Source organism: Gymnogyps californianus, chromosome 6, assembly GCF_018139145.2.
Source record: "Gymnogyps californianus isolate 813 chromosome 6, ASM1813914v2, whole genome shotgun sequence".
NCBI lineage: Eukaryota > Metazoa > Chordata > Aves > Accipitriformes > Cathartidae > Gymnogyps > Gymnogyps californianus.
Window position 1 is genome coordinate 41,604,624 of NC_059476.1, and position 14,824 is coordinate 41,619,447.

At 46.5% G+C, this 14,824-nt stretch overlaps 1 protein-coding gene across 2 annotated transcripts in view; it reads right to left on the reverse strand.

Annotated features, from left to right (window-relative positions):
• Nucleotides 1–1,346: 1,346 nt before the first annotated feature.
• The window catches only part of RNLS (renalase, FAD dependent amine oxidase), a 77,678-nt gene continuing 64,200 nt past the window's right edge, over nt 1,347–14,824 (reverse strand). For both annotated transcript variants that reach the window (XM_050899075.1, XM_050899076.1), the window contains 2 exons: nt 7,580–7,755; nt 1,347–1,625 (listed from right to left, as the gene is read on the reverse strand). In XM_050899075.1, the coding sequence (XP_050755032.1) occupies nt 1,473–1,625; nt 7,580–7,755 (329 nt within the window). In that variant the 3' untranslated portion in view covers nt 1,347–1,472. The remainder of the gene's footprint in view (nt 1,626–7,579; nt 7,756–14,824) is intronic.

Here is a 14,824-nt window from a genome sequence, read left to right on the forward strand (position 1 = left end):
CAGAAACACAGTTTAGTAGCTTAGAAATACTTGAAACTGTGACAGGTAGTATTTTCAACACAATTATACTTGCTGTTTATTTTTTTAGTATTTCAAATCAAATTCCTTGTTCATTCACTCACACGTGTATTTATATCCTTCCCTGGACCTGTCCCTCTATTTCTACACCTGTTCTGCCAAAATAAAGTATAGAGCTGTCTAGAACTCACCTCACTTTCAGACTGGCTGTTTACTTTAAATGAGTTTTTATGGTGGCGGTGATGTAACTCTAAGCCTGAAATGTCAGCACAGTCTTCTTATTAACACACTGCCACGGACCACGCTTAGGTAAATTCTTTTCCCTCCTTCCTCTTGGCATTTGCCAGGCAAAGCAGCTAAACCACCTTCTGTATTGGCTGCTCCTACCCCGATTCCTCTACCACCTGGAAGGAGGAAAGGGCTGCTCCTTGTTCAGGGGACCCTGGACCAGCAGAGAGCCATGATGCACCAGTGACTCTCTAACCTGGCAAATACTGAACTATTTTAAGTGCATCCACTTTCCTGGCCAGTCCGCTTTACTGTGTTAAACTCACGTCACAGCCCTGATGTCAATGTCTATTCCCAAGATGACTTTGGGATAGCAGCCCTATTGCTATGAGCACGCTAGAAACACGGACACCACCTCTTTCGCCTTCTCTCCAGTCTTTCTTTTATGAGCACAGCTGGGCTGATGCTGCTTAGACCGCACCCAGGACAGGTACCATGTTTCAGTGGCACATCGTTGCCAGTAACGTCACCAAGCTCTTAAATGAGCTCTTCCAGCAATCTGCAACCAGGGCTCCAGAAAACCATGGGCTAAGAATGACGGTCGGCAGACAACTACTATCCCTCACTTCAAAGTTGTCCATGCCTGGAGACACGGTTAGACCTCGAGTCGATATGGTTAGACCCTGCATAGGCAGTCCAACTTGAGAAGCATAGCAAGGTATGCCCCAGCACTGACTCCCCATGGCCAACACAACAACCGTGACCAGGGCTGATCCGCACCAGAAATGACCACATGTATGCATGAAAGCTCTGGGATCAATTGTGCATGTTCCTTCTGTCACTTGCAGGGCTCCAAATGCTCAGAGAAGGAGCAAACTCTGCAGCTCCATGGGGTTTTGTGCTACTTCAAGTCAGGCTCCTCTCCTTGACATAATTTTCACGGGCTGTAAAAGTATCAGGAGACCTGGCAAGACTGCTGGAGCTCAGTGCCTCTGACTAGAGCCAGAAAAAACTTTACTTCAAGCAAAGTAACCACTCACAGCACAGATCCTGGAAAATTCAATTCATATTCCATCCCAATAATTATTACAACACACCGATAGATCTTCCTTTATTTATTTTTGCAAGATAGAGACCAGTGATGTTAACACTAAACTAGAATTCAATCCATCATAGCAAAATTCATCATAAATCTAGACTCAGTTTAGCAGCCAACTTTGAAATAGCTATAAATGAGGCTTCACAGCCTCTGCAAGACTCATAGCAGAATCGATGCAGCCATCGAAGTTGGAACGAGTAAATCCATCGCCCCCACAAATCAGGAGAGGTTGAGTATGAAGAATCATTTGTCCCAGACAACCGGGCACAGCTTTTGTAACCTGAAAAAGAAAAGCACACAGGGAGATGGAAAAGAAAGTATTTTTTTTACCTGAATTTCACACCAGAAAGGTCCGTATTCCTGAGAAACACGCCTTCATACGAAGCACCCCTCCCATCCCAGATCGTAGGTCCAAGCATTAATGATCAAAGTACCATAGCAAAATATTTATCTTCTGGAGTTAAATAATTAGAATAAAGCTTTCCTGTATGTGGAAATTTAGAAACTTTACAGCCCCGTCCTGTCTTATTCTCAGTCCATCTCAGCAGAAATGACTTGCCTGACCCCGGATAGATGAGGCGTGGAGATCTCTAAGCCAAAAGGTATGAAGATAGATGATCTCACATCAGCAAAGGTAAGCTTGCAAAAACCCCCAGATATGTAACTCTTCAACAAAGGAAAGGGAGCCTGCCATTTCCAAGAGAGCCTGCAACATGATCGGGTTGACCAGGTGACTTTCCTGGATGGGAAGTGAGGTGGACTTCAGAGTAACAACTGTCACGATGACCTGCCCATGCTTCATGCTGCTGTGCAAGCGTACGTAGAGCCTTGGGACAACCCACTCTGTCTCCAGCTTTGCTACGCTGGTCTCCTTTTTCATCCGAGTAGCACAACTATTTTTAGACACTGCTAGAGATACAATCAACACTTTCTCTGGAAGTAGCACGGGACAAGTTCTGAATGAGGTTGCTTTGACAAATATTTAATGTCATTCTCAATGTATGTATTGTATTCATTTTAAATATAATTTTCCTGGCACTATACCCTCAATTAAACTTGCATCTGTGGAGTGGCAGCTCTTGAGCAGTTCTGTGTAACACTTCTAAAAGTGAATGGACTTTGCTTTGGTCAGTACCTGTTAACCTGAAGCTACATGGAACCCATGAGGAGAACAAGATCTCTTTTCGGTATTGTACTTTATGACAAACACCACTGCGTGTCAAACGGAAGAGTAAAAGCACATAGCATTTGTGGTTTTACCGCCCTTGGCTCTGTCACACGTTGTTGTAGACTGTTTCAAACCTACGTACAAAGGCTGAGTGACCATGTTGTACTAAATCAGTGCATCCCAGAGCAGCACTGGTGAATCTCAGAACAGAGAAAAGGCGGCAGCAGCAGCAGTACCACTGGCCTAAAGGTAAACATGAGGGCAAGGCAGCTCAGGTAGAAGGGATAAAAAAGATAAGAAGATGCAGGACAGCTTGCTGATGAAGTGATCGGAGGAGGAAGGTGGTAAGAAATAGTCCAAGAAAAGGAATGACAAAACAAGAACCATAAGGATGAAATGTTGAAAAAGAGGAAAAAATATCTAGAAAGCCAGACAGAGAGAGGGGGGAAAAAGAGCAGAAGCACAGCAGTAGACCAGCAATAGAGATCAAACCACAGAGATCGTAAAGCAGGATACAGAGAGTACAGTTTTCTTTCGACCATTTCTTGACTTTCTGCCTTTGGTCCAAAGATATGTTTTGGATTCCAACGTATCTTTTGGTCCAAAGATATGTTTTGGATTCCTGTGCAGTAAACCGTCACTGTATCCCATCGTACAACTGTCTGGTGAACAAGACCTAAAGTCCAAGGCATCTTGTTCAGTCCAGGGGATTTCTCCATTGATTGAAATGTACACTCAGCTAGCCACTGCCGTGCTGTTCCAAGTACGGATCAGCTGCGAAACACCCACGTTTATGTTACTGGCTGCATTTTGTGTTACCAGCATGTTAGCAACTCTTTAAAGGAGCTAATTATCTGAAATGAATTTGTAGTCAGTTGCGACCCATTCTCCATTATTCAGCTTAACAGAATAGTCTAGCCATGTACGGTAAATCCAGCCAGAGATCATGTTCCTCAGACTAATTTGATGTCAGTACTTAATCTATTCCTAAATTTTTCTTACAGATCAAGGTCACTGAGCATAAACAATGAAGAAAGGTTTAGCAGGAAAAGGCTTTTTGAGTGTCCTTCCTTCTTGACTACCCAGTGCTTATTTGATTCTGGCTGTACCAAACAGTTTCTGGTTTGCCATACTGATCACAGGATCAGTATTTTCACATCTCCGCCTGCATCTTTTTGCCTGTGTGGCAAGATTGTGTGCTTAATGTAGTAAAGGCCCTCACTCTAGACATAGCGACTGGGGAAAGGAATGATCCTGCCCCTTCTTCAAGTTCTTCTGAAGGTGTTGTCCAACATAAATTCCAAATTACCCTCGGCTGTATGACACAGCCTGCTGGATCTCCATCCTCGAAGACTTCAAGACTCAGCTAGACAAAGCCATGGTCGAGGTCACCTACTGCTTCACCTCACCTCTGAGGTCTGCTCTGAAGAGATCCAATTCCTATGAGTCTGTGTTTTCCCAGTATCCCTTATACATAGAAAGTGACTCTGTCAAAGGGACATGATGGGTTGGGAAGCTCTGAATGTTAATAGTGCCTTATTGTAATTAAAGCAGGGGATGCAGAATTGCAGCTGTGCTGCTAAGTAGTGTCAGTAGAAGTTTGGAAGTCCTAATCCCTCATCCGCCATGGATAATTGTAATGTCTGCATTTTAATCCCTGGATTGTGTTTGGCCATGTGAAGGACGTTACAGCCGGATTTAATTAACAAGTAGGATAAATCCCATCTAAAAGAGTCAGGGGGAAGATGCACCCATCTTATCAGTTCCCTTTGCTTCTGTGGCAACAGCTTACTATAATTGAAAGTAAGGATAGCTTTAAGAGAAAGAGGGAGCTCTGTCCCAGATATTTAATTTAGGTAGTGATTATTTTATAGGGTGGCAATAGAGATCTCTTTATTGAGATAACAGATCTGACCTACACTGACTTATTTGCAATCTAAGACATATTGACATTCATCCACCGAATTAAAGACTGGTGATAATTCCTCCTGTGACACAGCCATAAAGCACATGCAGCTGCTGAAGTCGGTGGTTTTGGTTAGTAGCAGCATGGTCAATAGCAGGCAACAGAGGCAGGAGAAGTAAGTGGGAAGAGCTGTAAATTGCACAGTGGTTTGAGAAAATAATAGAGCATCATCCAGCAGTATGATGTCTGAATGTAATTTTTAAATAGGGGAAACAGGACGCACACCTAGTGATTTAGGAAGACAACAATTCTGAAGCAATTGTGGAAAATAAGAGTTCATTCCTACAGTCACTGTTCCAGCGACCTCTAAAAGATGAAGCAATAGGTACAAAGTTATAATAAATCCTGTACGGCCATAATTTTGCCAGGATTCAAAAAGCGTAGTTGTTTGGTAGAATGGAATCGAGACTTTTTTTTTATTCAGTAGTAAGAAATTAACTGCCGTTCTTGTCTTTTCCCTTATCCATGTTTCCATGGTGAAATAAATCAGAATGGGCCATATATGATGCATATGCTTATATGTCACCTTTGACACTATGCTAAAGTGTGAGTAGTGCAAGGAAAAGGCATACTAAGCCCTTTCCTTGCACACATAAACAAAGTAGCTGAATTTGACAAATTTTATGATAGAGCTCTGTGATAGCAGCAGTATCTCCTTCTATGACATGGTGACCCGCTTAGTGGATGAGGGAAAGGCTGTGGATGTTTGACACCATTTCCCACAGCATTCTCCTGAAGAAACTGTCTGCTCATGGCTTGGACGGGTGTACTCTTCGCTGGGTAAAAAACTGGCTGGATGGCCGGGCCCAAAGAGTTTTGGTGAATGGAGTTCAATCCAGTTGGCAGCCGGTCACAAGTGGTGTTCCCCAGGGCTCAGTATTGGGGCCAGTTCTGTTCAATATCTTTTATCAATGATCTGGACGAGGGGATCGAGTGCACCCTCAGTAAGTTTGCAGATGACACCAAGTTGGGCGGGAGTGTTGATCTGCTTGAGGGTAGGAAGGCTCTACAGAGGGATCTGGACAGGCTGGATCGATGGGCCGAAGCCAACTGTATGAGGTTCAACAAGGCTCAGTGCTGGGTCCTGCAGTGGGGTCACAACAACCCCATGCAACGCTACAGGCTTGGGCAAGAGTGGCTGGAAAGCTGCCCGGCGGAAAAGGACCTGCGGGTGTTGGTTGACAGCCGGCTGAAGATGAGCCAGCAGTGTGCCCAGGTGGCCAAGAAGGCCAATGGCATCCTGGCTGATATCAGAAATAGTGTGGCCAGCAGGACTCGGGCAGTGATCGTCCCCCTCTACTCGGCCCTGGTGAGGCCGCACCTCGAATACTGTGTTCAGTTTTGGGCCCCTCACTACAAGAAAGACATTGAGGTGCTGGAGTGCGTCCATAGAGGAGCAATGAAGCTGGGGAAGGGTCTAGAGAACAAGTCTGATGAGGAGCGGCTGAGGGAACTGGGGTTGTTTAGCCTGGAGAAAAGGAGGCTGAGGGGAGACCTTATCGCTCTCTACAACTACCTGAAAGGAGGTTGTAGCGAGGTGGGGGTCGGTCTCTTCTCCCAAGTAACAAGCGATAGGACGAGAGGAAATGGCCTCAAGTTGCGCCAGGGGAGGTTTAGATTGGATATTAGGAAAAATTTCTTCACCAAAAGGGTTGTCAAGCACTGGAACAGGCTGCCCAGGGAAGTGGGGGAGTCACCATCCCTGGAGGTATTTAAAGGACGTGCAGGTGTGGTGCTTAGGGACATGGTTCAGTGGTGGACTTGGTAGTGTTAGGTTAACAGTTGGACTCGATGATCTTAAAGTCTTTTCCAATCTAAACTATTCTATGATTCCATGATTCTGTGATTCTAGGGTGTACTAATTCTGTTTAAAAATACTTCTTACTTTGTTTTGGGAGCCCTTTCCAGAGCTGGTCAACCAAGTGTGTGTCTGTTGGAGATAGATCCAATTCTTCTCCCCCCTGCCATCTGCAGCTCTTGTGCTCGCAAGCAGTTGAAGCAGAAAGGTAACAGACAATGCAGAAGAAAAGACCAGAAGTCACAATCAGAAAAGGATGCCTTAACAGTGACAACTGTACAGAGAGACTATTACTAGCAAAAAAACCCCTCAACTGATAAAGAGGAACATATAAAACATATCATGATTTTTGTATGAGTCATCCGAAACATTAAAACCTATGTTAAGGTCGTTTGTGTACGACAACTGAGAACAAATACTATGCACCGGGAAGTGATTTGCAAACTACCAATACCTAACTTGCAGAAAAATAAACTGTGTGCTAATGAGACCAGGTTCCTAAATTGGATAGAGATCAAGGGGTATGAGCAGACTTCACAACAGTCATCTACAGTAACTTTTCCAGACTTCATAAAAGGAAAAATTTTTAGGGGACTGCTTTAAGTAAATATTTTGCATCAACTTCCACAGTCAATTTCACCAATGTAATTTAACTTAAGAGGCTTTGGGTAAACATGTAGATACACTCCAATACTTGAGGAAATTGCCAACAATTTCCTTGGATTTTTAAAAGTCTGTAAAATACACACATTTTGCTATTATTACCCTTAGGTAGTTTACTTTAAAATATTTTTCGCATAACATACTGTTAAATTGAACTGGGCCAAATCAAATAATAACAATTAGTACATCTGAATGCAAGGACTTTGCTACTCTGTGGTAGGGTGGGAATTTTGCTAATAATATCACATACTTTCGGATACAGAAGAGACAGATTGAGTCATATTTTTAAATATCAGCAAAAAACCCACTGAAGTATGTGGGATTTACTTCCTTCCTGTGCACTGCTCCTGTCCCTACTTACCAGGCGTGCTGCATAACTCACCACTGAGCCAGGTTCACTACGTAAAAAGATGACTAGAAATGATCTGGCTGTCATCGGCCAGCCTTGGATGCTGCTCACGGCTATGTAGAGGAATGTATTACGGATATCGAGCAACTATCATCCCCTTTCCTCTTGCTCCCTGAGGATGAAAACCACTGGGTCGTATGATGTCCTGTTTCTTGCGATACACCGCAAGTCCGTACTACGGCATTGCCCCAGCAGCATCCTCCCAGCTGACTGATCCCACCACAGAGTACCTGAGAGTATCTCCATTTCTGACACTTGACGCTGGCTGGTTTAGGTAGGGATGGCACAATCCTCTCCAGGTGACTGAGGATTAACTGCTGCACCTCTGCAGGGTCTGAATCCAGGTGCTCGCTTCCAAACGTCACAGTTGTGTGAACTACAACTGAGGGCCCAATTTCAGGAGACTCTGAAATAAAGAAGAGAGATGCTTTTGAAAGATTGCTCATTAATACTTGCCTTCCCCGCATGCTGACAATTGTGCCTCTAGCCTAGCAGTCAATAAGAATGAAAATATCTGTGGCACCATCCTGTTCTTCCAGCTGGAAAAAACACAAGGGATAACAACACAAGTTGTTCATAAGAAGCACAGTGAAGAAATGCAGTTTTTTTGCAAAATTTGTGATGGTTTTCCCATTGCAATAACCCTAGCTCCACATATGTCTCCTAGAGGAACCTCAAGGCATTCCCACACACCGTAAGCAGCAGCTGGAAGGAGCAGGGAATATATCGGAAGCAAACTCTTCCCCTTTTTCCTCCCAGACATTTTGACAGGCTCTACAAGGAGGGCAACCACCTGGCGATTGTGGCAAACCGGCAAAAGAGAACGGCAAGAAGAAACCCGTACAACTGCTTTGTAGGAATTTTTCCAGCCAGGTCTACAAATAGTAACGGTTAGTGCCCCTGCAACCGCAGGGCACTGGGAGGGACGCGGTCGCAGCCGCCCACCTGCAAGGTGTTGCTTGGGCGGTGGTTGTGGAGGTGAGGCTTCCTAAAGGGCTGCGCTTGCAGCTGGGACTCGTGTTATCACTGGCAATGGTAAAGGGGAAACCCTTTACCAAAGGCTGAAGCTCACCCAGCCGTGTGGTAAGATAAAGGTATTGGATGATGCACCTTTTTTTTTTTTTTGGATGGAAGATTATTCTTGGAAATTGAATGACTCTGCCGCCGCTCATGGGGATCGATCCCCAGGGGCTCGGCGCTTCGCTTACGGCCAAAGGCACGTGAAGTCCTTCTGAGCGCAGCAGCCAGATATAAAACGAACGAACTGCAGTCGCAGCCACCGCAAGCCTGACGCGGGCAAGCCACCGCACCGACAACGGCACGGCTCTGCCAGCAAGCCACCTCCTCTGTCCGAGTGGCCGGAGGAGCGCGGGCGGCTGGGTCACCACAGCCAATTTGCTTACCCACCTATAACAGACTAATTTATATTCTTCCTCCCCTGCACGTTTGAAATGCATGTCCCCTTATGGGGACAATCTCTGTAACACAGAAATACGAAAGACTTGAACATGAAATCATCACGAGATAAAAATTACCTTTAAGGCAAAGGACAGAAAAAGAGGAGTGTTTGTTGCATTACTGTGAAAAACATCTGCTCCCGCTATAATTGGTTGCATATTGGCCGTGCAACAGTATTTACACAGTTGAAAGGCTAGAATACAACCAATACTTTACATTTATGGAGGGGGAGAAGGGGAACAGAAGCCAGGGCAGGTTAGCTTGAGAAATCAGCACTTCCTTTTGGCCTGCGCAAGTGAACTCAACTTGAACTCTGCCGTTCTAGCAACTTCCAGGAAATCGATGTGCAGTTGTCTACATGGATGTTTTGGGGAGTGTGAACCTTCAATACAACTTCTGTCCTTGGGCAAATACGTGCGAGTGAGCAAAACTCAAAAAAAGCGTTTGTCCCTTAAAAATCAACCAGGCTGCAGTACCAGGGGAGGAACTGAAGGGAGCTCAAGCGCTGATGTTCATCCCAGCAGACTTGGAAATGGCCAAGGTTCGTTACGGCTGGGGCTGGTTGTAGGTTCTCTACAGCAAGGGACTTCTGTCCCTGCCGGCATGTTGGCTTGTCACCTTACAGACTTGGTCTGGACAGCCAACAACCAGCAGCCAGAGAATCTGCCTAGAATAAGGGATTTTCAGGCTCAGTGATTTCCCTGTGCCAAGGCACGATGAGGACCCAGCAGATCCTTGTGTGAGTCGTTCCTGCTGGGGCTGTTCTGCTTCGAATGAGCAGGATGCATTTGCTGGAGCAAGGACGTGACCTGGGTTCTGCTATATTTCAGCTGAGAGCTCAAACTCACTGAGCTGGTCATTAAATTAAGCGATTTCCTCTCACTCCATTAACCAGAAATTCCCTCTTTCGGAGGCAGAAAGCCTTTTCTGGCTAAACCTTTGTTTGAATTAGCACATTCCTAGAAAAATATTTTCTTTTCAGCCAATGAGCATTTTATGACCATGGAATCCAGAAAGAAAGAGGCAGTTGAACACCTTCTGACCAGTTCTGGCTGTTAGGTACCAAGCTTGATAGAAATCTTTCTCTCTGCTGTGTCAGTGAAGAGATCTCCAGCTCCTCCAGCTGAAGATCCCCTTTGAGAAGATGAAAAATTCCAGCTTTCCAAAGGCAACCAAAATGTCTTTCTCTGATAAGCTTTCTGTCCTGGGCTGATCACTTCAGAATACACTACTGAGGCGCAGCAGTATCAAGTCCTAGCATCCACAGCAAGCATGAAAGCAATGGCTTTAACTTCAGTTGGAAGGATCCTTTCACTGAGTCTCTTTCTTAGGTGGGGCCAGCTCAGCCAACCCTTGCTCTCGAGAACTGGGAAAATATGGCAAAAAGGGTGGGAAGATGTTTCCTGGTTGTGATCAGGAATGCACCCTGACAGGTCACGTCTGAAGGCACCGAGCCATGGTGCTGCCTTTTCTTAAAGTTCTCCTTTTCCAAGTAAGGCACTCCTAAGAGCAGAAGATCACTCACTTCACTCACTGGCTTGGGCTCGCAAGCTCTGTTTTCAGCAAGTACTAGAGCTCTTTTCCTGGGTGATTTCCTGAAGTGTCCAGAAATTTTGTTTCCTATTTTAATCTGAGGTACTGATTTCGCTCTCTTGTGTCTTGGACTTGAAAGTAAGCCTTAACCATCGGGGATGGACAGGTCCAAGATACCCACCCGACATGGACTGGGGACGAGGGCAAGGCAGATGTGGGGACTAAGACTGTCGAGTGAAACAAGGACCACTCTTGCCTAGAAGCAGAGGCTCAGCCAAAGGGGCAATCTTCTTCCCTGAGCTCTGACGAACTGATTGCCTGAGTCTAACATCCAGCCTCAGACTCATCTTCCTGCGATTCCTCCTGTCACCCCCAAGCCTGGTTTCACAGGCTAGCACAGGACATACCTCTGTTTGCATCAGCTTTTCCAACTGTCTGGAAAAGCGTCAGAAACGCTACTCAGTCTCTCCTTCCCATTTTGGGGCAGAAAGCAGGTCTTCTGACATCTCTACATAGAGACCGTCAGGGACAGAAGACCAAGTAGGGAAGCCTATTAGGTACCTTGGGATTTATTATAATGTACGTGGTATTTTGGCAAATTCTTCCACATAAACCTTGACAAAAAGGCTCATTAAAAGACGTCTAAGCATTTTAATAAAATAAATATTCATTGCTTGCTGTGACTTGTTATAGCCAATGATTCTTGGAGAGGGCCGCCTTCTTTCAAATCTCTCATCTCTTCCATAGCATGTACAAAACAAGTTTCAGGAAAACAGGCAGTTCGTTGAGTTTTTAATTCCTCCTTTGAGCTACTGATAGCTTGGAGAGCTTCCAGAGGCCACTGAGTCACAGCCTTCCAGTACTGAAATATGCAGCCTGCGAGGATCAAGTTTAGCCTCAAGCTCTTTTCTTTCTTCTGCAAAAATACTGGCTAAGAGAGGAGTTTAAAATAGATTTTTCCCTGAAAGCAACGGGGGTATCTCAGCCTTGATGCACCGGGTATGAACGACTGTTCAGTTGTCGCAGGAGTAAAACCATCATTTTCCTCCCAACACGTTTAGATCAGGCTGCAACAGCTAGCTTAAAAACAAGGGCTTCTGGCAGGGCTTCTCATGAGATTTTAATTTCCTTTATTTGTGGCAAGGATGCAAGCCGTCCACGGCCATGCTAGCAGATGACAAAGTAGCATGGGAGATGTGGCAAGCCCGGGAATGCTCGGCAACGCGAGGGGTAATGATCTGAGGGTGAATGGAAGCAGCATAAAAGCTTTCATCTGCTCCCAGTTCTCCCCCCACCTCATCCCAGCTGCACAGCAATTAATCCGATCAGTTGATGCGGTGGAAGGCGTAAGATGCCGGGTAGATCAGAGCTAGAATGAGACGGCAGAGTTGGCTGTAGCTTCTACCTACTTAATGAGCAAGGAGCCGCTCTGCCAGCACTGGCAGCGTCTTTGGCATCTGCAGTTGCTGAGGGACCCCACTGAAAACCTACGAGCGGCGAGCTTGCGCCTGGCTCTCCTTCCTCCGACCAGCCCATGCTGCATCGCCAGGCTGCAGGGGCTGGGTGCCTGCCCCGCGTCCCCTCCGGTCTGCCTCCATTAATTCACAGCAGGAGGAAAGCGGCTTTTTGTGCAGAGACCCTGTCGAGGCTGCGGCCAGGAAGGGAAGCACCAGCACGATCTCGTGCAGCGACGGCAGTCTGGTGGACGCGGTTTGTGCCCGAGGTTCAGACTCTCCTCTTCCCCGTGGCACGGGGAAGATGCAATACTATAACTACAGGTTTCCTTTGCTTCTGCGTTAAGTTTTCCTCGTTTTACTGTTAATTTCTTTTGCTCTGCTGCATCGCACAGGACCGACGCAGGCAGACAGTAGATGCAAAGTGACGAAGGTGAGGATAAACACATTCCTTTCAAGACTCATTTTGCTTCCATGTAAACAGAAAAGAACTGCGTGATCTTTGGCGTATCGCCCCATCCAGCCCAGCGTCCCGTCCGTGACAGGGAAGGTGTCGCAGGAGCCGCTACATCCCTGCCTGGCCCGGCAGCAGCGGCTGGGGCTGTGTAGACCCTGCAGACCGTGGAGCGGCTGGCTCGTGGGGATGGGAAGAGGGGCAGAGCCAGGCTCTGATGTGGGTCCCAGATTTAACATGGCCGCCCTCCTTGGGATGTCTTGGCCGCCACCACCACTATCTACATGCAGTCGTTCTGAGCAGCCTGCAAGGCTGAGCAGAGTAGTAGGGATGAACAAATCTCAGGTTTTTCGTCTCAAAGTCAAAGTATGAAGTTCCACCAGTCCCCTACAGACAAGCCTAGTCCACAAAGACCTTATGGGAGATGCTCAAGCTCTTCAGACCAAAGTCCGGCTGCAATGTCAGTCTGATCAGCAGTGTCTTCCCCTCTTAGCAAGTCTGAAAGCACAAACATGGAAAAGGAAAATGGATGAATTGAAAAGACAAGAGATTAAATAAATGCAGAATTAAGTAAGTTGGGAATTGAAAAGTGAGGATCTAACTGCATCTTCCACATCCTGAAGGGAAGGTGGCAGAGATGACAGAGCCAGACTCTTCTTAGAAGTTCAAAGCAATAGGACAAGAGCCAATGGGCACAACTGCAACGAGATAAAATCCCAGCTGGACATGAGGATACAGCCCCTTCCCGTGTGAGCGGGGCATCCCTAGGACAGGGGTCTCCATCCTCGGGGACTGCTCGACTCGCCTGGACATCTGCTGTAGCTGTGATGTTTGCTCTGCTGGGAGCAGGGTCAGGCCAGAGACTCCCACCCCGCTGCCTCGAGCTGGAGTCTGGTAGGTTTGTAGAAGCCCATGAAAACAGACGAGGAAGACCTCCAACACTGAGTAGCGTGAAGTACAAGCTGTCACAGGTAGAGGACACATCAGCTATCCGGAAGGGGTGTCAAGGACAGAAAGCATGAAAGCAATTAGAGCTCACCATACACTGCACTTCAGCCAGTTATAACCGTGAATTAAGCACTAGCAAAGTCTCCCCATGTTGAACTCTCTGGGGAAACTGGATCTTGACCTACAACCTGGGAATGAGGGAAAAGGTGTTTGGATTGTGAGCAGGAGAAGGCAGCCATCAGCTTCTTAACGTTTTGGGACTGTCTCAACACTCGTCATTAATTCCCAGCTGAAGGAATCACACAGGCTATGTAAAGAAAGAGAAGGACAGACTGCTGACAGTGAGAATTTATGCAGGATTAAGCCTGTTAGGAGTATTATCTTCCAGAAAAAGGATGGGGCTAATAAAAGACGCCCTGGAGAAGAGCACAGAGAACAGAGCCCAGGGCCACTTCCCCAGCACGGTGGCTTGCGGCTCAAGAGCGTCTGGCGTCAGAAAGGTGGCTCCTAGCTTTGAATAACACGTTTAGAGCAGAATGGTAAGATGGAAGAGCACGGTGTCCCAGGTGAAGCTGCTCAGCAAAGCTGCTCGGGCTAGAAGCGCAGCTGTCACTATTACGGCGGGATAAAAACACTCGTGGGTGAATACCTCCATGCACTCTGTGCTGCAGGACAGTGACAATATGAACAGCCCGTGGTGCCAAGTCCTCCCACGGGGACCTCCTTCCGCCCTGGGAAGTTCCCAGATGATATTTAGGGTGTAAAGTCAGCTCCTGTGAGCCACATCCTCCTTACCATCAGTCTCAGGGAAGGAAGGGGACAGAGAGATCACTAAAGCATAAACACCTCAATAAAACAAAACATAACTTCTCAGAGAAAGTCCACGGTGGATCATCTGTCCACCAAATCTTCTCCCTTCCACAATGCAAAAGCTACTTTTCTCTGGTGAATCTATGCCAAGGTCAGGGTTCAGAGTCCCTAAACTCAAGAGACATTTTAGAGATTAGCTGCGATCTCCCCTCCAGCGCAGGCACGGGCACTCTCTCTCTCATTCCTAGGGGATCGATCCTAGGGTTACAACCTAGTCTCCAGAAGAGACCTGTATATCAATGTGATAGGCACACATCTTCCACAGGAATGTCTTCTTCCTTCCTAGAGGAACAGTGTCAAGTATTTTTCTTGTGTTCCTGCCCAAAACCTGGAGTCAGAACAGATACCGATAGAAAATGAGATGTGGTTGCTTCCTGTCCCTCAGGATTTTTTAATCTTACTGGGGAGATGTGTTTTGCTATCGAAAACCCATTCTGGTCCTGGGTAGCATGAGGATAAGGGAAAGGGCTTCATCACTGCCACACCAAACAAACCCTCGAAGCTAGGCTGTAAAGGAAACGCTGCTGGGTCAGTGTGGAGGGCAGCAGAGAAGCTGGACACCTCCAGACAGGCTGGAACTGTATCCCTGCTCCCTGGGAGGGATCAGCAGGCTGCTGAAAGAGAAGTCAACATGCAGGCCTCATAAAACTATACCTAAAATGAAAAACAGAACAGTGATTAACTTTACCACACCTAGTAAACAGGCAAGAGAGATGGAGGTTCGCTTTCAAAATGCCACGCTGCTATTTAGCAAAAGC